Source organism: Haliotis asinina, chromosome 2 (genome assembly GCF_037392515.1).
Source record: "Haliotis asinina isolate JCU_RB_2024 chromosome 2, JCU_Hal_asi_v2, whole genome shotgun sequence".
NCBI lineage: Eukaryota > Metazoa > Mollusca > Gastropoda > Lepetellida > Haliotidae > Haliotis > Haliotis asinina.
In genome coordinates this window covers 95,919,328-95,944,663 of record NC_090281.1, presented here as the reverse complement: position 1 = coordinate 95,944,663, position 25,336 = coordinate 95,919,328, and the positions used below count along the sequence as shown (strand labels likewise).

Sequence of the window (25,336 nt, the reverse complement as noted above, 5' to 3'; positions counted from 1 at the left end):
AATTAGTGGTAACACCACACATATTACTCAACAAAGGTTCTCATTTGCCATTTCTCCTGTCTGGAGTAAATACTCAACTTTATAAATTAAGGTCTTTAGTAGAAAATGTATTGTATGTTATGTAATATGTGCATATAAGTGATGCAAGAGGGTTTATAAGCTGATTTACAAAAACAACAAACATCGATCAAAGGATTAACCGATAACACACCGATTGATTAATTACTTTTATCTTCCACAGCGGATTTGTCAAAAGGCAGTGTGTGTAGATGTGCTAATCTATACTGACTACACCCTGCCGTAAAGTGCGAGTGTAAAAACAACATCCTCCCTTCAAAGAATTAACCACCATTGCGTTGATTGATTGATTGCTCATTATTGGTAATTTAAATTACATAGAATGGCGGACATCATACAGTTAGTTGCCAGGTGTGCTATCTTGTGTGACCAATGAGGGGTTTATCAGGTTTTCACAAGTGTGAAAGACATGAAACGATGTGTTACTTTTTCGCAAATTAGACTGTTGTAAGAAACACGACACAGAGCAGGATTATTTACCAGCTTGGAATATCGTTCCTTTATGTGGATATTGATGGATGCATTCCTGAACAAGGTAGTAGTCTGACATTGGTGATATAAAATTAGTCTGTTTTACATTCATTATTTGCATTTTGTTTTAATTTATTTGTTTTAGCATTCATCAGAATCTATATGACAGAAAACACACACTAGATCGCGTATGTGTGTGAAATAGGATCCCTATTGGCAGTCTATGCAATGTTTAAATGTTACAGTCATGTTATTTTTCCATCCTACTAGTTTCCCCCCCTTTCTACCACTGGCAGATGATTAACCTTCAAAGTGTTTCATTTGGTTTCATAATACATTTGTAATGAAGTATAATGATTTCACCTTAGTTGATCTATGATTAAACTATCAAATTGCGCATACGGACTGCGCAACAGAGGTCACGAACCAGTCACGAATTCTGGGATATCATCCGGGTACTCACGGGAGAAAAACAATAACAAAAGTTTAAACCAGTCCACGGAAATTGCTCCGCATCAGGGCCCCTTTAATGGTGGAGTTCTAAACGACAATTTTTCGGATTTTAAACCAATGACAATTTGCCTGGACAAAAGCCTCATGCAATATGTATTCCTGGGGCGTAACTGTACGCTGTTAACACGGTGCGGTACAGGGCCTTCTGCCGTTACTTCTGGGAAAGTACTTCCGGGAAAGTAACGGCCGTCTGGCAAATATATCCTTAGGTTTCGACAAAATGATGGGATTTCTAAACATTTTAGAAAAGGTTTTAAAAGTTAGTAGTAAGAAAACCGAAAGTACCGAATTTATGTATATATTGTATTACGGTATACAGTACGGAAAACAAAATACCGCGATTCTACTCATACCGGATCGTACCGCTTATCGTTTCACCCTTAGCATATGTGTAGCCTCTAAAGAAGTATTGTGTGCTTTATGATCATTTCATCTGCTCCATTCACTGTTGCAAAACTAGGGTCAAAGTGTCACTGTCAGTCCTTCAATAGTTTGTATGTTCCCCACTACTCCAGTCGTGGTTCCACTGTACGATGTGGGTTCAGGCGTATCATTCATGCCTGAGGTTAGTCTTGACAATCACTCCAACCACGTATAATGTTTACACTTCTACCCATTTCTAAATCTGAAGCAGTGTGTAGAGTGGATGTCCACTCAGTTAAAACACATGTTGCACAAATAGTGCTGCTCATGGAAAAGTTGCTCACGATAGCCAATAGTCGCATGTGGAACTGAAAATCTACTCTTCAAGTATGGCCATCTTGTTATACAACTCTTCCTCGGGCCTAGGCCGCCGTGAAGACAGTACCCGTCGTGTCGTGTCATACTGATCGGTGTGCGCACCCTCACTCATGCTGTCTATATCCGCCAAATGACTGTACACTCCTTGACTCTCCGATTCCTTGAACAGCCTTGGGTTCCACTTCCACAACACGTCATAATCATTCTCATTGACTTCACCATGTGGCGCGGTTTTTGCGCTTCTTTGGTAATCTCTGGTTTCAAATTCGACATCAGCCGTTGAATAACCATTCTTGATGTCGTCAGGCTTCAGGTGCGCCGGGCGGTATATTGCGACCCTTTCTTTCGGTGAAACTCGCTTTGGTTTCTTTTCTCTGGAACTGATACCAAGTACATTTTCGCAACGTTAAGATGTAGAATTAAAAGATGTTCGATAAATAAGGAAATAATTATAAATGTCACCTCCATTACACGTTGCATTGATATTTTGGGGGGTTCTGTGAAGATGACATCCATGTCAATAATATATGAAGATGTATCGACCCTTCTTAAAATGGACCTAGACACATGCGTTGAATCGTTGAATCAGGTTGACAGAAACTACGTTAATATGTTAGGACTAATAAAAATGTTATGAAAATGTTAACATGGTTACACGTATATACACATCTCATCTGAAGAACGAATAGGATTCCAGTCCATATGGACACTGTAGCTGTGATTGGGGTGCTTTACTAGAACCTGTTTTACTGAGAAAGTGTATTCCCAAATATAACTTTTGTTACATGTATATATGCAGATTTGTGTTGCAGGATACATAGGCCAGGGGTACACAATCAACCCCGCCTTATTCCATCAGATAGGCCCCTGGAGATATACAACCTTAGCTTTTTGTCATAATGATCATGTAGGTCAGATGGGCACAAAAAATAATAAATTAAATTTTCTCACCCCTGGATCAAACAGTAGGCAATGACGATGACAGCAAAGATCACTGCTTCGACGCCACAAGCACCCGCTAAAACGATTTGTACAAATTATTTTAAATGACATCTTGATTTCATCTCCTAATACTAGTCATAAGAGCTCCGTGATTAATTGTGTGACACCTGTGCGTCTTTAAGGGTCCATATGGAAGTAACAATTCTGCCATGCTGCTTGGTGAGTATAGTCCCTTCTCAACAACTCACAATTCCATTTCTGTTTGAATGGTTCCGTGTAGACATGCTACCAGTCATGTAACCCAAGTCTGTCAATTCCGTCAGGACCAGTGTCATCCTAACGAGCAGACGTATAGTTTATCCCGCTATAGAACAATGTCCAATGATTATCAGAGAGTATTTTATAGGCCATTTCCATCAATGCAAAGGACGCTTAGTTGGGATTGTGGTACATATTTTAAGTGATTATGAACTTTAATTACAGTAGATTGAAACTCATTTTGTTCTGGTCACTGTATGTCAAATTACTACCTTTTTCATAGAGTTGAGATCTGTTACAAAATACAACAGAATCCAAGCTGTGTTGTCGCTCATTGTATGTTTCTGTAGAACTAATAATCCCTGGCTCATACACTGACATATTCTACAGGGAAACGTAGGTCATACATATCAATAACATTGACAACGGGTGCGCTGATACTGTCAACGTTGTAGGGGACCAGTGTAATCATCTGTGTGCACAATAAAAAACATAAAGTCATATAGTTTGTGTCATTGTTTGTTGCAGTATTCCAGCGAAATGGCGGCAGTCTGTGAATATTCGAGTCTGGGCAAAGACAATCTAGTGATCAACAGTATCGTACTGGGATAGAATCACATGTGTCCACCTTGTCAGTGAGCTTGACCTCCCGATCCCGTCAGTCGCCATTTACGACAAGCATGGGTTACTGATGTTCTCGCCGGATCTTAACTGGGGGCACTCATATAGAGTCACACACGGAACTGTCTAACCCCGATATTCACGGGTGGCAGACATATAGAGTCACAAAACTAGACGGAACTGTCTAACCCCGATCCTCACGGGTGGCAGACATATAGTCACACACGGAACTGTCTAACCCCGATCTTCACTGGTGGCAGTCATATACAGTCACAGAACTAGACGGAACTGTCTAACTCTGATCTTCACGGGTGGCAGATATACAGAGTCACACACGGAACTGTGTAACCCCGATCATCACGGGTGGCAGAAATATAGAGTCACACACGGAACTATCTAACCGCATCTTCACGGGTGGCAATCATATAGATTCACAGAACTAGACGGGACTGTCTAACCCGCACCTAATGGGTGGCAGACATATAGAGTCACACACGGAACTCTCTAACCCACATCTTCACGGGTGGCACACGGAACTGTAACGTCACAGTGTCCCTATTTTTCTGAGTTGGAAACCTTACAAGCCAGTATATCATACTTCCTCAGTGGGTGGATCTGGTAGAAGCATTGCGAGATAAAAATAATATATATAAAACACAGATGCTACTAACCTGAAAATCTCAATATTACCATATAATAACGTGAACACAGTCATTGTAAGTACAGTGGAAGCTTTCCAAACCGGCATATGTCCAACCCGGCAAGTTGTCAACACCGACATACAATCGCAGCCCATCCATGGCTTGTACACTTACCATCAGCTCTACAATCCAGCACTTGTCATAATCGATTTAATCCTTCAGTCCCAACGAGTGCCGGTTTGGACAGCTTCCACTGTATATACAGTTGTTTCTTTTACAGCTATGCTTTACATAGTATCGACTGGTTCACCAGGGTGTGTAATATGTATGACATGCACTCGCGAGCTGAACACAGTTGATTGACATGCACTCGCGAGCTGAACACAGTTGATTGACATGCACTCGCGAGCTGAACATAGTTGATTGACATGCACTCGCGAGCTGAACACAGTTGATTGACATGCACTCGCGAGCTGAACACAGTTGATTGACATGCACTCGCGAGCTGAACATAGTTGATTGACATGCACTCGCGAGCTGAACACAGTTGATTGACATGCACTCGCGAGCTGAACACAGTTGATTGACATGCACTCGCGAGCTGAACATAGTTGATTGACATGCACTCGCGAGCTGAACAGTTGATTGACATGCACTCGCGAGCTGAACACAGTTGATTGACATGCACTCGCGAGCTGAACACAGTTGATTGACATGCACTCGCGAACTGAACACAGTTGATTGACATGCACTCGCGAGCTGTACACAGTTGATTGACATGCACTCGCGAGCTGTACACAGTTGATTGACATGCACTCGGGAGCTGAACACAGTTGATTGACATGCATAAACACATAATAACATTCATACGTACCTGTTATCGCTGCACAGACTGAAATGAAACACCAATGTTAGTTGATGGGGATAGGAGCATAGCGAGGCATCCACTCCGGGCGATATTTAGTGCAATTTTCGTTCTCCCATACCAGAGAACGGAAAAGGTTTATCAGCATGAATTGTAGACGACAAATATTGTTCAATGTAAGTCTCATGGTCATCAAGAACACCCTGAATACAACACGAATACGATGTTGGAAAGAAATTAAATAATTTGCTTATTCAAAATCATTTGTAATTGAAGTGGATTAGTATCTGCAGGTACGTAAGACATGGGCGACATCCTCCAGTTGTCAGTGAGCTCGGCTTAACAGTCATCTGTGCACAACTTTCATATATCACGTTTACACGTTCACTGAACCTCTCGATCAAGGGTATGGTTAGGACAAACCTAACACCCCCAAGATGAATGTGACATTCCAAACACCAATGGTAGGGTTCTGACTCTCATGGCGGAATTGCGCCTTGGTTTACCTTCAGACGTGATGTTGCCCATCACTGATTGGTTGGTTGTCGCACTCAGCAATACCCAAGCTCTAGGATGGCGGTCTGTTAATAATGGCTTCCAGACCAGATAATCCAGTGATCATCAGGATGAGCATCGATCTACGAAAAAGACAACATAATCAGGTCGAATCCGGCTTTTATATCCACTGAACCATGGACGTCTGGCACACAGGAACCAAATATGTAGACCAAACTGCAGCTTCGGTGGAAACCATAATGGTTTCCTGCGTACTGCTGACTGTTACAAGGATGGTCATGGAAACCAATGTAATTGCATACGTGTGTATGTGGATTAGTTACACAACCATTAAGGAGGAGGTGGTAAAATGCAGTGGCAATACAATTAAAATGCAATCTAAAATACATGAGTTGTGATACTAGGAATACAGTAGTACTGACATAGCAGCAACATTGTTCACTTTTCCTAAATAGGCCTTCACTCTACATGAAGTCTTTTCATAAAGATCTTTACTGAGTCGGATGGAAAACATTAAAGTTGTTGATGTAAATGTGATTACCCACAGTATGAAAACTGCACAGGCCATCCTTTCAAAGCAGGGGAGGCATGGAGCTACGCAAGTTTACCGCTAGGTGCAGTTTGAACACCGAAATCACTGCATACTCATCATTTCGACTACAACATTGAATCCCTAACATGTCAGTCTACCGGTATACACATCAAGTATTTCATCTATGCGATGGCGGAACATAAACATTCTAGCCATTCCTGATGCTGTCATACTCTAAGCAACAGACTTACCCATGCTAATCCTGGACAAGGATGTATGTGGGAAGGATCTCTCTTAGATGCTCAATACAGCAGAACCTAATGATATGTGGTTTGATGAGAAAATGCATAAACTATGTGGCCGTTTGTGATGTCAAATATTACCGGGTCAGTTTCCTTGATTCTTTATGAAGTGTTACTCACGACCTAACCTGCGACATTGCAAACACTGAATGTTCGCGGTTGTACTGATTCCGGACCACACGGAAGTATTTCCACCAACCGGAATATTTGTTGTTATTGCTGATACAAAAGAATGATAACATACACCCGGAAACATTTCCTTGCAGCCAGATTATAACTTGAACATCAACATACCTGCTGTTCACTTTCAGCCCATCACAGCCACGACCTCACTGTGCGACTGAGTAAGTGCGTCTGCGTATTGTGTGTGTGCTTGCGCGCGCGCGCGTGTGTGTGTGTGTGCGTGTGAGAAGGAGGTAGAGAGAGAGAGTGTTACGGTTAATAATTTGCCGTGACAAAAGGTATAAGAAATCCCCTCACAACCAGTTATATATAATACAGACAAGGAAGGCAACTCTAAACCGCTACCTTAAAAAGCGTGTGTGCAGTCGTGAGTGACTATCCATTACCAGGATTTACGCGTACGTGCACTGTGTATTTTTTGTATTTTTTACTTGCAGTGCATATAGTTTACCTTGTAAGGACAATATACCAATGCAAAAAAATAACTGTGAACTATTTGATGTCATTCCATGTTAATGCATAAAAGATAATATCATGATTTGTCAGGGGTTTGGTTACAAAGGTAAGTAGCAATGAATGTTGTTTGTCATAAGCTACACTGTCGACCCCTTTGCCCAGAATTAAAGTACGTTTTTACTGCTGATCGAAAAGAATTTTCCATATTTTATTTCGAAAAGATTACCTCATGTTGGAAGAGTGGGTGAGTATGTGTTACGAATGAAACCCGGTTTGACGAGCAAACTCTTTAATTATTTAACCCCCTGCCTCTGATGTTGGAAGAACGTAGATTCGAGCACTGACTGGATGTGGACAGCAAAGGCTATACATTAACAATAATTTTGCTTTGACACAGGAATAACTACATAGGCTTTAGTTGCTTGTAGAAGTTGGGGAGAATAAACATTGCATATAATCACAGCTTTTCAGACACTGAACCCAACACAGTAGGTGTTGACATGCTCGACATGAACAGAGCGCCGTGTCACACTGATACAACACATGACCTCCAATCGCCTCACATGATATTTATTAGCCAGAATCTTTTTCCGTGTTCTATTGTGATGTTGTTTTATTTTCTGAACTTATTCACGTCACTGCCACAATGTGAGTAGTTCCCATAAGGAAATATTCATAGAGAAAATATTATGGTAACTTTGGATATAAAGAGCAATCCTTCCTGTTGTTACTGAACAATATATTACTGAAGTGGAGGGGAAAGTCAACGGAAACTATGGCAACAGTGTATTTGACCGCAAACACTGGCTCAAGGTTACTTTAAGCCGCATTGACCAATAGTTTAGCTATATCCCATTTGGACGTAAATTACTTGCAAATTAATCACGCAACCAGCAACAATGAGACGGCGTTTCTTAAACGCGCCTCTTGGTGATTCGAAACCATCGCCGCTTCATACAAAACAAGGCAACTGGCGACTTACGGTTAGCGGAGATGACAAGGATGAAGTGAACACAGTGAGTGTGTCTCAACGAGGTACTACAACTAGCGGCGATATGGAGGGCGGAGTCACTAGTCTTTCTTCATAGGGTATCCATGTGAAACGCGCGCATAGTATCTCGGGGTTTGTACTATGAAACCCGCTGGTACACATCCACACATATCTACACACACGCACCTAAGCATGTACGCACGCTGGTCGTGACTTTGACCGATTTCGTGGTGTAATGGATCGAACGTCTGCCCGTTGTCCCATCCATTCCGCCGGCATTCCCACATGGGGCTGTAGGGGTAGTCCAGGTTCGATTTCCCGTATGGACACAATGTGTGTAGTCCATTTCTGGTGTCCCTCGCCGTGGTATCGCTGGAATATTGCTAAAACTGGCGTCACACCATACTCGCTCAAACATTTCAACATACTTACAAGAAGGAGTAAGGAGAAGGAGCTTCTTCTCGGCGCCAAGTCGATATTTTGAGTGGGGCCCCGTGTTAAGCTGCGCCATTTATGGGTTAGTAGTACCACTGTACACACCCACACACGCACACACGCACACACGCACACAAACATTCACATATACGTAAATGCGCTTTACATAATTCTGTAACACCAGTTTATGCCAAATCTGCATTATCGGTTTTTGAATATATCCTAAATTGATAAACTACGTACATCTGTGTAAGTGGTATGAGTGTCTATTTATTACATACTTAGGTGTGACATGTGTAAGTTTGTTCAAACTGGAGTTTAACTGTAGTGACAGAAATGGGATAACTTTACTGTAGCAAAATTATCGCGTTGCCGTAACCAACCTTGCTCAGTGTTCTGTCCAATGTCTTGTTACAGAACACAGTAACTGTCATTGTAATCGTAATTACGCATTTCACTAAATGCATTTGGTCAGCAATCCACGCCATTGGATAACCAACCTCCAGCGAAGGAACCTGACATCACACGTGTACTATCGTGAGTGACTATCCATCTCTGTGTTTTGCCTGCGAATATATATTTACCTCTGCTCATCTTACTTGTGTTACTTGACTTTCTTTCAATCAATTCACAAAGGTCATTACCAGCATTTACCCATATATGCGATGTGTACATAGTTGTTACTAAATGCAATTTGTCATGTTCAAGTTATCTCCATTGTGGTACTGTAGTGACTGTCATACCCGTGTGCTACCATAATGTGAAAAGTCTGTAACAGGATGATTAACAGTCACAAGTCACCAAGTCTGACTATCTGACCCCTAGCTGGCACCTTCGACAGAGTTGACTTTTATCCTTTATTCTGTATTAGCCTGATTCTGCAGTGGATATAGTTTACCTTGTAAGGGAAATATATCAATGGAATAAATAATGACTGTGCATTTTGTGATGTCTTGCCATTTTAATGTATGAAAATGATGACATGATTTGTGGTTATCACCGTTTAACTGTTGACAGGATACGATCGAAATATATATGTTTTGATAGCAATCATCACCTGAAAAGTGAGATGCAGGCCCCTTATCCTTGCAAGGGTTTGGGCTGCAAATCCGGTCAGGTGCATTGGAGTTTGTGCTTAAATAATTCACATTCAGTGTCATATTTTCAAAAGTTAAACATTTCAAAATTTGTCAAACATAGTTCCTGCGATTTCAATAAAACTACAAATATTGTCAGCACATCATGTTTGTATTGTTATCATGAAAATGAAGATGAATTGTGCCATATCATTCTGTCTGCTCTGAGTATAGCTGTAGAGGAAAGAAATACATTCCGCAGTATTATTTCAACAGACCATCTCGCGAAAGTTTTACTGATCTTGTCGAAACTGATGATGCCAACGTGTTATTTAAACTATCACTATTGTTAAACCATATGTTCCGCTTAAGGTAAATCAGGTCAGAAACCAATAGGTTCTCCCAAACACTCTCTGTTTGCTAATATATTTACACTTTACCGACACGGTTGCATTGTAGCGCATTATGTATGCACAAAACGATTGTTCACATTCGTACTATGGACAACATAAACCTGTGTGTCTGTCAGTCAGTCAGGCACGTGGCAAGATGTACTTTTCCTGTAAGCACGATACATTACAAAGCTCTATGTTTTAAAAGAAGTATTGAGGGTTTTGCCAACCGTTTTAACTGAAATCATTTGTCAGTCCGGGCTTATGTTATTATTGGTAGGTACGCCCCTCTCGGTCATCTGAGGACGACTTCGTCGATCAGCATTGACGAGGGAGTGCTCAGAAGTGTAAGCTGTGCATGCTGTTATCATAATGTTTGAATGGGCTGGCCATCTTTACCAATGCGTGTGTGCACTGACAACAGGTGCGTCTTCTGGTGTGGGCCCGATTAATTATGCATCATCTCTGGGCCCAGAGTAATCTTACATTATCGAGTACTAGTATACTATCAAGGGACTCTTGCATGCTTCAACTCTGTTTGGACTACATGGCAGACTACTCAGGTTTCAAAGTGACAGTCAATGGTACACAATTTTAAAGACTGTAATTTTGCATCAGTCAAACTCTGCAATATTGACAAGTTAGGCTCCAATTTACATAGTCTCCTGGGACATTAAACGGAACGTTGGATGGAGGGATACAATTGAAGTTCTTTTAATGCTACACCGACGACTGACACTCCTATACAAAGTTGTATTTTAACGAGCAGTAGTATTGCATCGACCGGATACAGCATTCCCCTCAAATATTCCGACCACAGGGACATCTACATGTAAAGAATACACCGTAAAGTAGGCTGTTGTCTCTTAACAGAACTGATTACACTCTAAGGGATCGTCTTAATTAAATTATCTATGAGTATTTACCTTGCAGGCATTCTCCTCCTTCAGATACAGTAATCAATACTGGACGTCACCGGCAATTGTTGTATATATTTACGCCATTATTTACATACACTGTTCGTGAGATGCGACAGTTCTACATCATTCATTAACGTCACATAATAAATACTTCAAGCAGTGCCGGAAATTCTGTATATCACATTTAGGGTTTCAATAATCTCTCTGTGTGTCTCTCATGCTGTATATTCACTGTTACTATGAAGGTTCAGTTACATAAGTAATCCCTCATTAGCTAGGACTAATTGATTCTATCACGAAGGGAGTATGGTGGGTTTTCAATGTTAATTACCTACTCCACTGTCGCACTACTGGGAGTCTCACAATTGGGAGTTCTCACAAATGGGAGTAGCCCCTCGTTTTACATGGATAACCATTCAACGTAATAATACACAGAAATGTTAATACAATTCATGTATGACTCATTGGATAGGTTTCATTGGATAATGTTTTACTTGAAGCAAAAATTTTATACATGCTCAAATATGTAAACAATATATAAACAAAACCTTTAACATGCCAGATCACACCTGGATATCGAAAACACAATGGCGTGGATAACTCACGACCTGATAAATTGGGAAGTCAGATCCGATACGTGATTGGTACCTCTTGGAGGAGGAACGATTGGATCACACTCGTTTCTCAGGTCATTGCTCAGCTCAGTAGCGGTCAGGAAATTATGATGTCTTTCTCCCGTAACCGTGAAAGTCTAATTTAGAATATTGTTTTTGGTAACCCATGCTTGTCATAAGAGGCGGCTAACGGGGTCGGGTGGTCAGGCTCGCTGACGTGTTTGGCACATGTCACAGGTTCCCAAATGCACAGATGCTCATGTTCATCATCTGAGCCCTGAGTCCAGACCCAATTATTTACAGGTCGGCGCCATATAGCTGGAATATTGCTGAATGCGGTGTAAAACTACACCTACCAGACCTTGCCCCACCTACCAGCCCAGACATTGAATCCTACTCAACACTGCCTTGTCTATCCTACCAACAACTTTCCGGAGAATATGTAGACTCCCCAACACTGCAGCCTTCTCCATTACCCAGAGTGTCAGAAGGGATGTGTTCAAGGTGGAGAACCCGGACACTCTCCTGATGTGAGCCAAGAGAACAGGAGGCTCCAAACCAGAGACACCGACAACAATGGGTATGTGACCAGAGAGTACTTGGGATGCAAGCGAGTAGTATATACAATGACGGTTTTGGATCACCTGGCCTAGGAGCCTCCAGATTGTCACTTCAGCTCCCACAGCAACGAAGCAAAAACAAACATTGCTGAAATTTGCTGAAAGCAAAACAAGCAAGACTACTATTTGCTTGACGCAAATTGTAGTGAAATCAAGCACACTCCAAGCACATTTCGAGCAAATTGTAGCAAAAACAAGTAAAGTCCAAGAAACTCTATGTAAATTGTAGCAAAGTATAGCAAACTCCAACAAACTCCAGTGATTATGCGGGAATTTTGGATTTCCCACATGTCTCTACAGGTGGATGTGGGAAATACAGAGCCTTCACAAAATATGAATTACGTGTAGACATATAGAAGTATGGAAAAGATATGGGAGAAAATATAACAAGAAGTTATGGTCGTCGAACTGTTACCGTGACTCGAGAGAGATCAATAAGCAGTCGCATGTTGCTGTCCGTCCAGGACTTCTACAACTGCAAGGGGAAGTTTGAGACTTGTACGAAGTAGACCGAAAATATGTTGGTAGATGTATTGTCTAGATTAGATGTCGACAACGGCAACGAGCAGCAGGAGGAGAAAGAAGAAGAGAGGCGGGGGAGATGGTGGTGTCGATGCAAAGATGGGTCTACATTTTGACGTGCCTCTATGGAATGTCGTGCAAAGGAAGCGCCACAGCACACCAGCACGCGCATCAGTCGAAAGGTACGAAAAGTAGGCGAGAAGATGCTCAAACACGCGGCCAAACCCACAGACCCCCGCCACATGCTCTAGGGGAACTGCAACTCGACTTCGCAATCATCTTTCCTGTTTGATAAGAGCAAGTGGTAGATTTTTGCCAGGGAAAAGAGTGTGCCAAATACTGTTCTGATAAGTTGAACGAACTAATGGTGTGGTTGTGCTTGAATCGGATTTATTTTCCTGCCCACGTGAGATTGAAAAAAATATGTTTGGTTCAAGACACCTTTTTGTTCGTGGCTGTGGGAGCCGAAGTGGAAGTACTGAGGCTCGTAGGCCAGGTGAAATCTGTTGAATTAGCCTACAATAATATTACGTAAAGGTATGGTAGATGAACAACATTCCGTTGTCATGTACAACAAACTGTAGATCACCCGGTACTGATAGTATCTAACCAAACATGAAACGTTTAAAAATCATGATAGCCAATTCATTGAAAACAAACAATAACAAAAAACAACAAAAAAACCCCCAACAAAACACAAACACACAAAACACAAACAAACACCACCACTCACCCAAAACACCAAGCAAACAAAACAAAATACCCAAACAAACGAAAAACAAAACAAACAAGCGAAAAAAGAACCCAAAACAAACAAACAAACAAACAAACAAACAAACAAACAAACAAACAAACAAACAAACACACGCTCTAATGAGGTGAATATTCATAAACCAAAGATGTTTTCGTGGAAGACTGTACTCATACATATCATAAAGCATGTATACATTGATCTTGAAAGCATTCAGTAGATAGCCTGATCCAGGGCATCTGGATCATTGTCATTTGCGGTGTTCATTGAGAAACTTTCGGGAATATCGACAGACCTGCTGGAGGAAAAGAAAATACAGCTACAGAGCACTGGAGCAAAATACAATCCTGATCAAGTCAGCACCTTCAATATTTACCCGAAATTGTGTTATAGCCAAATACCATAAATCAGAATGTGATCATCAAGCCATGTAGATGAAAGCATCTTTTGTGGCAAAGGTATTAAAATAGATATCTTGGTGGGTGGGTAAGTCAGTGAGTTTAGTTTTATGCTGCACTCAGCAATATTACAGCTATATGGCGGTGGTCTGTAAATAATAGAGTGTAAACCAGACAATTCAGGGACCAACAGCATGAGCATCGATCTGTGCAATTGGGAAGTGATGGCATGTGTAAACACCATCAGCAAAACCACCTGATCCCATTAGTCGCCCCTTATGACAGGCATAGTAACCTTTTGCGACGAGAATGGGTTGTAGAAGGCCTATTCTACCCCAGATGCATGCATGTATCATAAGTTGTTCACGAGTAGGGCATGGGTTGATGTACGCTTGATGTTTGTTTTTGTTCCCTAAACCCGAAGAGCCAGAGGGAACATAAACAAACATCGAGGGACCAGCGACCACCGTTTTTATCTTACCGAACATCTTAACCCCTTTGGTGCCACCGGGACATATATGTCCTTCCTCTTCAACACTCACTTTCAAGTCCAATGAAATTTTAAACATATCACGCACACAAATATTCTTAATATACTAGGCACATAAAGAAACTGTGCATACATAAATTTTAAATATAAATTTATCAAACCTGTGTAGACACATAAGGATTTAAACTCAGAGATTAGTGACATGTATCCAAATTGCATGCACGTGCCACGTTCCGTGACGTCAGTGGTGTCGCTCTTGAGACGTGCAACACCTCGTCGATTGAATATTGGCCACGTTTCATTGTGATTGAGACTCCTGACAAGACACTGTTAAAACTGAACCCCTTTGCTGTGCCCAAGGGTATTCAAGGTATTGCTGGGTAGGTGAAAAACATTAGACGCTTGCGTTCGGGGGCCCTGCTAGTTGAATGCGGGAAAAAGCAACAAGCAACGAATCTGATGAACATGAAATCTTTCGTGGGCATTTCGGTCACGTTCTTTGCTCACAAGACCTTGCACATTGTCTGTTGTGTGTGCTCACTGTGGTGAGAAGACACACACAACAGAAGATTGTGACAGTAACGTCAAAAAATGCACCAACTGCTCAGGCGACCATTTTTCATTTTCTAAACAATGTCCTGTTTGGAAAGAGCAAATGGAGATCAATAAAATAAAATTTACTCATAATATATCTTTTTCCGAGGCCAAAAATCTGGTAAAGAGAACTGATCTTCCAGAAAGTTATGCTACAGTAGAAAAACATCATCGGGTTCTAGCTCTAAAGTGAGTGAGTGAGTGAGTTAATAATTTAACGTCACATCGGCACTATTTCAGCCATATCGTGACGAGAACATTCAGCAACAAAAACGACTATTGTGTCCATTATAAAACCTGTCAACGAAGGACAGTAAAACAACTAGGATATCACAATTAGCAATAAAACTAGTGTGGAAAGGTAAAACTGATATCATTATATGGACAATACAGTATAAAAACAGGCTATAGATCGCCAACAACAGAAGGTAGATCACCACACTAGGGACCATGGGGACTTACAGTACCTTTGCTACCTGCATGGTCCCTAGTTGGATTTACACCATCCCCTCTGCCGCTGGCGATTGTAAGAAATTGTAGCCAAAATTAAAATAACACAAATACTACACTTAAAAGTCCTGGAAAGTATAAATTTACTTTGAAAATTTTGGGACTTACGTACCCTCTCAGGAGGACAATTATTTTACAATACTTCAACCCCCGTTGAGGGTACAGCCTCTAGTGATCAATGTTCCTAATCTATACTACCAACCATTAAAATACAACTATCTACAGGACATATCAATTATAATTCAACAAAGAAATCGATTTCCCTTAAAAATCCAATAATTAAATGAGTATTGACTGTGTTAAAAAGATCCGAAAGTGTTTTTACATTGAAATATTTGTCCCTAATGATGGAGAATTCAACACAGTCAAGCAGGATATGCTTGACCGTGGTTCTCTCATCACAAGGGATGCAAAATGGAGGATCTTCACCTTTCAACAGGTATGCATGGGTATACCTTGTATGACCAATACGACATCGTCGTAGTATCTTCAAATCTGGACTGACAACCCAAGTGGGTATAACCAATGTAAGGTTTTATTTCATGCAATTTATTGATACCCACCTGGGTGTCCCACTTCTTCTGCATCAGATCACGGATATGAGATCTAATTGCAGTTTTATAATCACTGTATGGAATAAGAAGTGGAGTCACAGATTTGTTGAGTGCTGCCTTAGCAGCAATGTCAGCCAGTGTATTCCCTGAAATTCCAACAAATAACCAACAAAGGACGATGTCGCATCGGCCAGTTGCAAGATCATTATACAATTCAATAATGTCAATTAAAAGTGGATGTTTACATGATAAATTTTTAATCGCCTGAAGACAAGAAAGAGAGTCTGAATAGATTATATATTGTTTACGTTTAGGGTGTCTTTGAATATATCTAAGAGCTGTTAATTTTGTAATGTATTGTAAAGATAGTTTGATACGACGTAAGTTGAGAGAAGGCTCATCAGCTTCGACGTATAGACTGTCGATAGGAGAGGTTCTAAAAGAACCAAGACAAAGTCTTAGGCCTTGGTGGTGAACAGGATCAAGTAGTTTTAGGTTGCTTTGACAAGCGCCACCATATACGATGGAGCCGTAATCAAGTTTAGATCGGATCAGTGATCTATATAAGTGAAGAAGGGTAGATTGATCCCCTCCCCATTTTGAATTTGAAACAACCTTTAATAAATCGAGTGCCTTCAGGCATTTGGCTTTAAGGGATTTACTATGTGGCAAAAAGGTCAAATGTGAGTCGAAAATAAGTCCCAAGAAATTGGCCTCCTTGACGACTTTGATGGGGGTACCACTGAGAAATAACTCTGGTTCTTTATGGGGTTTGTATTTACGACAGAAGTGTATACAATTGGTTTTTGATTTAGAAAATTTAAAACCGTTTTCAAGACACCATTTATCAATTTTGTTTAAACACAGCTGCAGTTGCCGTTCAATAGTATGCATATTCTTACCGCGGCAAGAAATATTAAAATCATCCACAAATAAATATCCATCGATTAAATCGTTTAAAACTTTAGATAAACTGTTGATCTTGACGCTAAAAAGAGTGACAGACAAAATACTGCCTTGTGGAACACCCTGATCCTGATTGTAATGATCAGACAGGGTAGAATCCACACGGACTTGAAATTGCCTGTTATTTAAAAATTTAGCAATGAATTCAGGCAAACGACCTCGCAAACCGAAATCATGTAAATCTCTCAGTATGCCATATTTCCAGGTTGTGTCATATGCCTTCTCAAGATCAAAAAAGATAGACACAGCATGTTGTTTATTAATGAGTGCGTTTTTCACAAATGATTTCAGTCGCACTAAGTGATCGACAGTACTTCTGTTTTTACGGAAACCACATTGTATATCTGTGATAAGATTATTTGTTTCCAAGTACCAAACAAGTCGATTATTTATCATGCGTTCAATGGTCTTGCAAACACAGCTAGTTAGTGAAATAGGTCGATAATTGGACGGATCCGTATGATCACGTCCAGGTTTAGGTATTGGTACTACTATGGCATCACGCCATGAAGAAGGAAATTTCCCGGAAGTCCAAATATCATCAAATATTGATAAGAGCGTCTCGAAACAGGATTCTGGTAAGTGCTTCGGGAGTTGATAATGTATGTTATCAGCTCCAGTAGCAGTATCATGAGCTTGATCAAGAGCAGTATGGAGTTCATGAAGAGAAAATGTTTCATTATAATCTTCCCCATTATCAGAATTGAAATTAGTAGTTTTCTTTTCTTGTTGTTTTTGATATTGCTGAAATTTAGGTATATAATTAGAAGAGGAAGAATGTTTAGCAAGAGTTTCGCCCAGTTTATTCGCAATATCTGATTGATCAGTAAGTAATTGATCTCCATGTTTAAGATGATGGACCGTAGATTTAGTACCTTTACCTTTTATTTTCTGGACCATGTTCCACACCTTGGACATGGGTGTCCGAGAATTTATTTTGGATACATAATGTTGCCAAGATTGGCGTTTGTTCTGTTTAAAAGTACGCCGTGCTTTAGCATTTAAAATCTTAAATTTATTGAAATTATGGACCATAGGATGGCGACGGAAATAATGTTCTGCTTTTTTCCTTGCCTTCCTAGCTTGTTTGCATTCATCGTTGAACCATGGTTTTCTGATGTGTGGAACTACAGAGGACTTTGGTATACACTCATCAGCTATGGAATTCAGTTCATCAGAAAAGCATTTAATAGCATCAGGAACGTCAATAAAACGTTCAGGTTTAAAGTTTTTCAGCACACAGTGTTTCATACAAAGCCCAGTTAGCCTTTTTAAAATTTCGTCTTGATGATGGAGGAACATCGGATGGAGTTACAGCTTTTAATACAGTAGGAAAATGGTCACTTCCACACAGGTCATTGTGGACTGACCATTTGAATTCATGTAATAGTTCGGAATTTGTCAATGACAAGTCGAGAACAGAATAAGTCCCTGTACCAGGGTGTAAATATGTGTTGGAACCATCATTATAAATACATAAGTCATTGTCAGAACAAAAGTCCTCCAACAATTTACCTCTAGTGTTTGTATTTACACTACCCCAGAGTGGGTTGTGCCCATTTAAATCTCCCATTATAATACAGGGCTTCGGGAGCTGATCATATAGAGCTTGCAGATCAGTTTTGGCAAAAGCTGAAGATGGTGAAATATAGAGAGAGCATAGCGTAAACGCTACATGTAAAGTAATTCTCACTGCAACAGCCTGCATATTAGTATTTAGTGAAACAGGGCTTTGAATAACGTTTTGTTTGACTAGAATGGATGATCCGCCAGTGGCCCTATCACCCGGAGGTGAAAAACAATGATATGCATTAAAATGACGAAGGTTAAATGTATCTGTTTGTTTTAAATATGTCTCTTGGAGACATATCGCTGAAGGTGTAAAATCCTGGACTAATAGCTGTAATTCATGTAAATTAGTCCTCAGTCCTCTGCAGTTCCACTGTAGAATATTATTGGAATAAACTATCTTTTTGGGGGATTTATTGGGGATCTACCCCGCACTCTTTTGGAGGGCGACAAGCTATGTGCCCTAGAATGGACGTTTTCAGAAACGTCCATGTCTTCAAGAGACCCATATTTGTTGAACAATTGAATTCTATTTTGTGACCCTTTAGGAGCTCTGCCACTTTGTTGTTTTGAAGCATCAGACTTAGACTTCGGTTTACCTTTCACAGTTTGTTGATTATCAGCTGTCGATTGAGATTTCGAGTGTGACTGAGATGATGATGATTTGTGATCAGAAGACGACTTTGATGTACTAGGAAGTGATTCCTCAGTCTGAGATGACATAGCAGGGTATAGAAGCTGTGGAGAATCGCAATTTATCCAAGTCAAGGTAGTTTGGCATCCTGTGGATGATTTTGTTATTTTTGAGGTAGACTCCGATGATGTTTTTGCTACTGTAGCGTAACTTTCTGGAAGATCAGACCTTTTAACCAGTTTTTTTGCCTCAGAAAAGGAGATATTTTGAGTAAACTTTATTCTGTTTATCTCCATTTGTTCTTTCCAAATAGAACACTGTTTCGAAGAAGATGAATGGTTGCCTGAACAGTTGGTGCATTTTTTGAAATCACTGTCACAATCTTCTGTTGTGTGTGTTTTCTCACCACAGTGAGCATACACATAACAGACACGGTGCAAGTATTCACGCCATGTCCTGATTTTGTTATTTTTGAGGTAGACTCCGATGATGTTTTTGCTACTGTAGCGTAACTTTCTGGAAGATCAGACCTTTTAACCAGTTTTTTGCCTCAGAAAAGGAGATATTTTGAGTAAACTTTATTCTGTTTATCTCCATTTGTTCTTTCCAAATAGGACACTGTTTCGAAGAAGATGAATGGTTGCCTGAACAGTTGGTGCATTTTTTGAAATCACTGTCACAATCTTCTGTTGTGTGTGTTTTCTCACCACAGTGAGCACACACAACAGACAATGTGCAAGTATTCACGCCATGTCCATATTTCTGGCATTTAAAACACCTGAGCGGGTTGGGGATGTAGGTATCAACTTCTATGTTACAATAGCCTGCCTTCACTGATTTTGGAGCATTTGGACATGAAAAAGTAAACAGATAGGTATTAGTTTGAAATGTTTCATTGTTTTTTCGGGTTGAAAAGCGCTTCACATATAGCACACCTTGATCTTTCATTTCACATGCTATATCAAGTTCGGACATGTCAGCAAACAATCGATCACGATCTCTGATGATACCTTTACTAGTGTTCAAGGTCTTGTGAGCAGAGACCGTGACCGGAATGCCCACAAAAGATTCAATACTCATCAGATTGGATGCTTGCTGTTTCTTGCTGCACTCAACTAGTAGCGCACCCGAACGTAAGCGCCGAATGTTCTTAACATCCCCAGCAATACCTTGAATGCCTTTAGATACTGCAAAAGGGTTCAGCTTTAATGGGGTCTTGTCCGGAGTACCATTAACAAGGAAACGTGGCCAATACTCAATCGATAGAGACGGTCTGTGGTCAGTATCAACAGGATCAATTTCAAGTGGACGCTTTGTTTTTTTGTGGGGTACTTCATAAGCCATGGTTGGTGTCATATTGTTCATCATCCGAGCTCCCCACCCTCCACGGAGTATCACAAGGACAATGCTAAAGCAAGCGGGCCTCCAGCTTGCAGCACCAAGGATACCCGGATGATATACTCCAGTAGAAGAATTATAAATAATTAAACTACCAGATTGGCCCATGAGCCATCGCCTTCTGGCATAAGACTCTAGGCAAAGTTCATATTAGAATTCACAATCAAAACTTACAGATCACCAGTAGTGCCAAAGCCGAAATTCAAAACAATTTCAAATCAAATCTGTGCCAAAGACACATACACAGTTCATGCACAGGGCTTGGCATGACCAGCCGATTGGTTGAATCGGGCCCATTCAACCACCCGTCTAGGTGAAGTAAGGGCCGAAGTGGTGTGTTGGGCAAATGAAACGCAGTTAAAAGCCCATCTGCCCTCAACCACCAGGATCCCGTCCTCCACCGACACGGGACGCAACCCACGGCAAACAGGTTGCCCTATTTAGTCGCCTCTTACGACAAGCAATGGGGTGCTGTGAACACATTCTGTCCCGGGTCCACACGGGGGAAGAGCACTTAGTGTTACCCAGCACCCACCACGAGGAGGTGGCTCTTCATGGGTGCCTCTAGCTCTAAAACAACATCAACCACAGTCTGCCAAACTACCTTGACTTGGGTAAACTGCGATTCTCCACACCTTTTGTACCCTGCTATATCATCACAGACTGAGGAATCACTTCCTAATGCCTCAAAGTTTTCTTCTGATCACAAATCATCATCTCAGTCGCACTCAAAGTCTCAATCGACAGCTGATAGTCACCAAACTGTGAAAAGTAAACCGAAGCCAAAGCCTGATGCTTCAAAACAACAAAGTGGCAGAGCTCCTAAAGGGTCACAAAATAAAATTCAATTATTCAATAAAGACAGGTCTCTTGAAGACATGCACGTTTCTGAAAACGTCCATTCTAGGGCACATAGCTTGTCGCCGCCCTCCAAAAGAGTGCGGGGTAGATCCCCAATAAATCCCCCCAAAAGATAGTTTATTCCAATAACATTGTACAGTGGAACTGCACAGGATTGAGGACTAATTACATGAATTACAGCTATTAGTCCAAGATTTTACACCTTCGGCGTTATGTCTCCAAGATACATATTTAAAACAAACAGATACATTTGACCTTCGTCATTTTAATGCATATCATTGTTTTTCACCTCCGGGTGATAGTGCCATTGACGGGTCATCCGTTCTAGTCAGACAAAACGTTATTCAAAGCCCTGTTTCACTAAATACTAATATGCAGGCTGTTGCAGTGAGAATTACTTTACATGTAGCGTTTACGCTGTGCTCTCTTTATATTTCGCCGTCTTTGACGTTTGCTAAAACTGATCTTCAAGCTCTGTATGACCAACTCCCGAAGCCCTGTATTATAATGGGATATTTAAATGGGCATAACCCACTCTGGGGTAGTGTAACTACAAACACTAAAGGTAAATTGTTGGAGGACGTTTGTTCTGACAATGATTTATGTATTTATAGTGATGGTTCCAACACATATTTACACCCTGGTACAGGAACCTATTCTGCTCTCGACTTGTCACTGACAAATTCCGAACTGCTAAATGAATTCGAATGGTCAGTCCACGATGACCTGTGTGGAAGTGACCATTTTCGTATAATATTAAAATCTGTAACTCCATCTGGTGTTCCTCCATCATCAAGATGGAATTTTATAAAGGCTAACTGGGCTTTATATGAAACACTGTCTGCTGAAAAACTTAAACCTGAACGTTTTATTGACGTCAGTGATGCTATTAAATGTTTTTCTGATGAACTGAATTCCATAGCTGATGAGTGTGAGAGTCCTCTGTGGTTCAACACATACGAAAACCATGGTTCACTGATGAATGCAAACAAGCTAGGAAGGCAAGGAAAAAAAGCAGAACATTATTTCCGTCGCCATCCTATGGTACATAATTTAAATAAATTCAAAATTTTAAATGCTAAAGCGCGGCGTACTTTTAAACAGAACAAACGCCAATCTTGGCAAAATTATGTATCCAAAATAAATTCTCGGACACCCATGTCCAAGGTATGGGACATGGTCCAGAAAATTAAAGCTAAAGGTACTAAATCAGCTGTCCATCATCTCAAACATGGAGATCAAGTACATACTGATAAATCAGATATTGCGAATACACGGGGCGAAACTCTCGCTAAACATTCTTCCTCTTCTAATTATATACCTAAATTTCAGCAATATCAAAAACAACAAGAAAAGAAAACTATTAATTTTAATTCTGATAATGTGGAAGATTATAATGACACGTTTTCTATTCACGAACTCCATACTGCTCTTGATCAAGCTCATAAGACTGCTACAGGAGTTGATAACAATACATTATCAACTCCTGAAGCACTTACCAGAATGCTGTTTCGAGACGCTCTTATCAATTTTTGATGATATTTGGACTTCCGGGAAATTTCCTTTCTTCATGGCGTGATGCCATAGTAGTACCAATACCTAAACCTGGACGTAATCATACGGATCCATCGAATTATCGTCCGATTTCATTAACTAACTGTGTTTGAACATGGAACGCATGATAAATAATCGACTTGTTTGGTACTTGGAAACAAATAACCTTATAACAGAGATACAATGTGGTTTCCGTAAAAAGTGAAGTACAGTCGATCTCTTAGTGCGTTTAGAATCATTTGTGTTGATAAACAACATGCTGTGTCCATCTTTTTTGATCCTGAGAAGGCATATGACACAACCTGGAAATATGGCATTCTGAGAAACTTACCTGATTTCGGTTTGCGAGATCGTTTGCCTGAATTCGTAGCCTAATTCTTAAATAACAGACAATTTCAAGTCCGCGTGGGTTCTACCCTGTCTGATCATTACAATCAGGATCAGGGTGTTCCACAAGGCAGTATTTTGTCAGTCACACTTTCTAGTATAAAGATAAACAGTTTATCTAAAGTTTTAAACGATTCAATTGATGGATCGTTATTTGTGGATGATTTTAATATTTGTTGTCGTGGTAAAAATATGCATACCATTGAACGGCAATTGCAGTTGTGTTTAAACAAGATTAATAAATGGTGTCTTGAAAACGGTTTTAAATTTTCTAAATCGAAAACTAACTGCATACATTTTTGTCGTAAATATAAACCGCATAAAGAACTCGAACTATCTCTAGATGGCACGCCAATTAATGTTGTTAAGGAGCCAAGTTCTTGGGTCTAATCTTTGATTCACACTTAACGTTTTTACCGCATATTAAATCCCTTAAAGCTAAATGCCTGAAAGCTCTTGACTTGTTGAAAGTGGTTTCAAGTTCTAAATGGGGAGGGGATCAAGCTACCCTTCTATCTACCATCTATATCGATCTCTCGTGCGTTCTAAACTTGATTATGACTCCATCGTCTATGGTAGAGCCTGCTTAAAACTATTAGATTCATTCCATCATCAAGGTCTCAGACTTTGTCTTGGCTCCTTTAGAACTTCACCTGTAGACAGTCTGTATGTAGAGGCTGATGAACCATCTCTTGAGCAGCGACGTATAAAATTAGCTTTACAGTATGTAACAAAACTATATTCAGATGAATCAAACCCTGTCTGTAACTGTGTTTTCAATCCTCTGTATGAGGATTTATACAATAAGAAATCTCTTTTTTCGCCTCTTGGTCTCAGAATTAAGCCTTTCCTTGCTGCTTCCGGCATATAGCTCCTTTCCGACGTCTTTCTTCTCCTCCTTGTCAGTTGGTTAGGCCACAGGTTGACCTAACATTAACTACATCTACAAAATCAGAAACGAATGAATTACAGAATAAACAAGAATATAATCACTTGAAACATAAATATAACAATTATAAATCCTTATTTACAGATGGGTTCAAGGACGGTGTCGCAGTGGCTTGTGCCAATATCTTCTAGATTACCAGACAATACTTCTATTTTTACAGCAGAAGCTAATGCGATATTAACAGCTCTTAAATATATTCAAAGGCACTCTAAACATAAACAGTATATAATCTATTCCGACTCTCTTTCTTGCCTTCAGGCTATTAAATGTATTTCTTGTGAACATCCACTTTAAATTGAATTTCTTGAATTGTATAATAATCTTGCTACTGGCCAATACGACATCGTTTTCTGTTGGTTACCAAGCCACGTAGGCATTTCCGGTAACGCAATGGCCGATCTTGCTGCCATGGCAGCACTCAACAAATCTGTGACACCACTTCTTATCCCATACTCTGATTATAAATGTAACATTAGAATGTACATCCGTGATCTGATGCAGAAGAAGTGGGACACCCAAGTAAGTATAAATAAACTACATGAAATAAAACCGTATATTGGCTACACCTACTTGGGTTGTCAGTCCAGATTTGAAGAGGTTATCTTACGACAATGTCGTATAGGTCATACACGATATATTCATGTATACTTGTTAAAAGGTAAGGATCCTCCGTTTTGTATCCCAAGCATTTCCTCCTTGACAGTGTTGAATTCTCCATCACGAGGGATAGATATTTCAATGTCAAAACTGTCAAGAATCTTTTTAACACTGTTAATTCTCATTTAATCATTGATTTTTTAAAGGAAATTGATGTCTTGGTTGAATTATGAATAATGTGTTCTGCAAATAGATGTATTTTAATGATAGGTAGTTTATATTAGTAACTAGAATTGTTAGTGGCTGTACCCTCAAAGGAGGTTGAAGTATTGTAAAATTATTGTCCTCCTGAGAGGTTATGTAAGTCCCAAAACATTCGATGTAACTTTATATCTACCAGGTTTTTAATCGTAGTATTCTTGTTGTTTTAATTTT

At 40.2% G+C, this 25,336-nt stretch overlaps 1 protein-coding gene across 1 annotated transcript; it reads right to left on the bottom strand.

The window, feature by feature from the left end:
• Nucleotides 1–1,034: 1,034 nt before the first annotated feature.
• Nucleotides 1,035–6,551, bottom strand: LOC137273047 (uncharacterized). Its single transcript, XM_067805487.1, has 5 exons — nt 6,430–6,551; nt 5,637–5,768; nt 5,140–5,157; nt 2,755–2,821; nt 1,035–2,183 (listed from the first exon to the last, which is right to left on the bottom strand). The coding sequence occupies exons 2-5, from the start codon at nt 5,656–5,658 to the stop codon at nt 1,802–1,804; spliced, it is 489 nt and encodes a 162-aa protein (XP_067661588.1). The 5' UTR covers nt 5,659–5,768; nt 6,430–6,551; the 3' UTR covers nt 1,035–1,801.
• Between the last annotated feature and the right edge of the window lie 18,785 nt (nt 6,552–25,336).

Excerpts from the sequence above, each read along its gene's own strand:
- LOC137273047 (XM_067805487.1), bottom strand. The coding sequence starts at position 5,658 with ATGGGCAACATCACGTCTGAAG. Across the intron at positions 2,184-2,754 it reads GCCTACTGTTTGATCCAGGG|TTCCAGAGAAAAGAAACCAA; the intron begins GTGAGAAAATTT and ends ACTTGGTATCAG.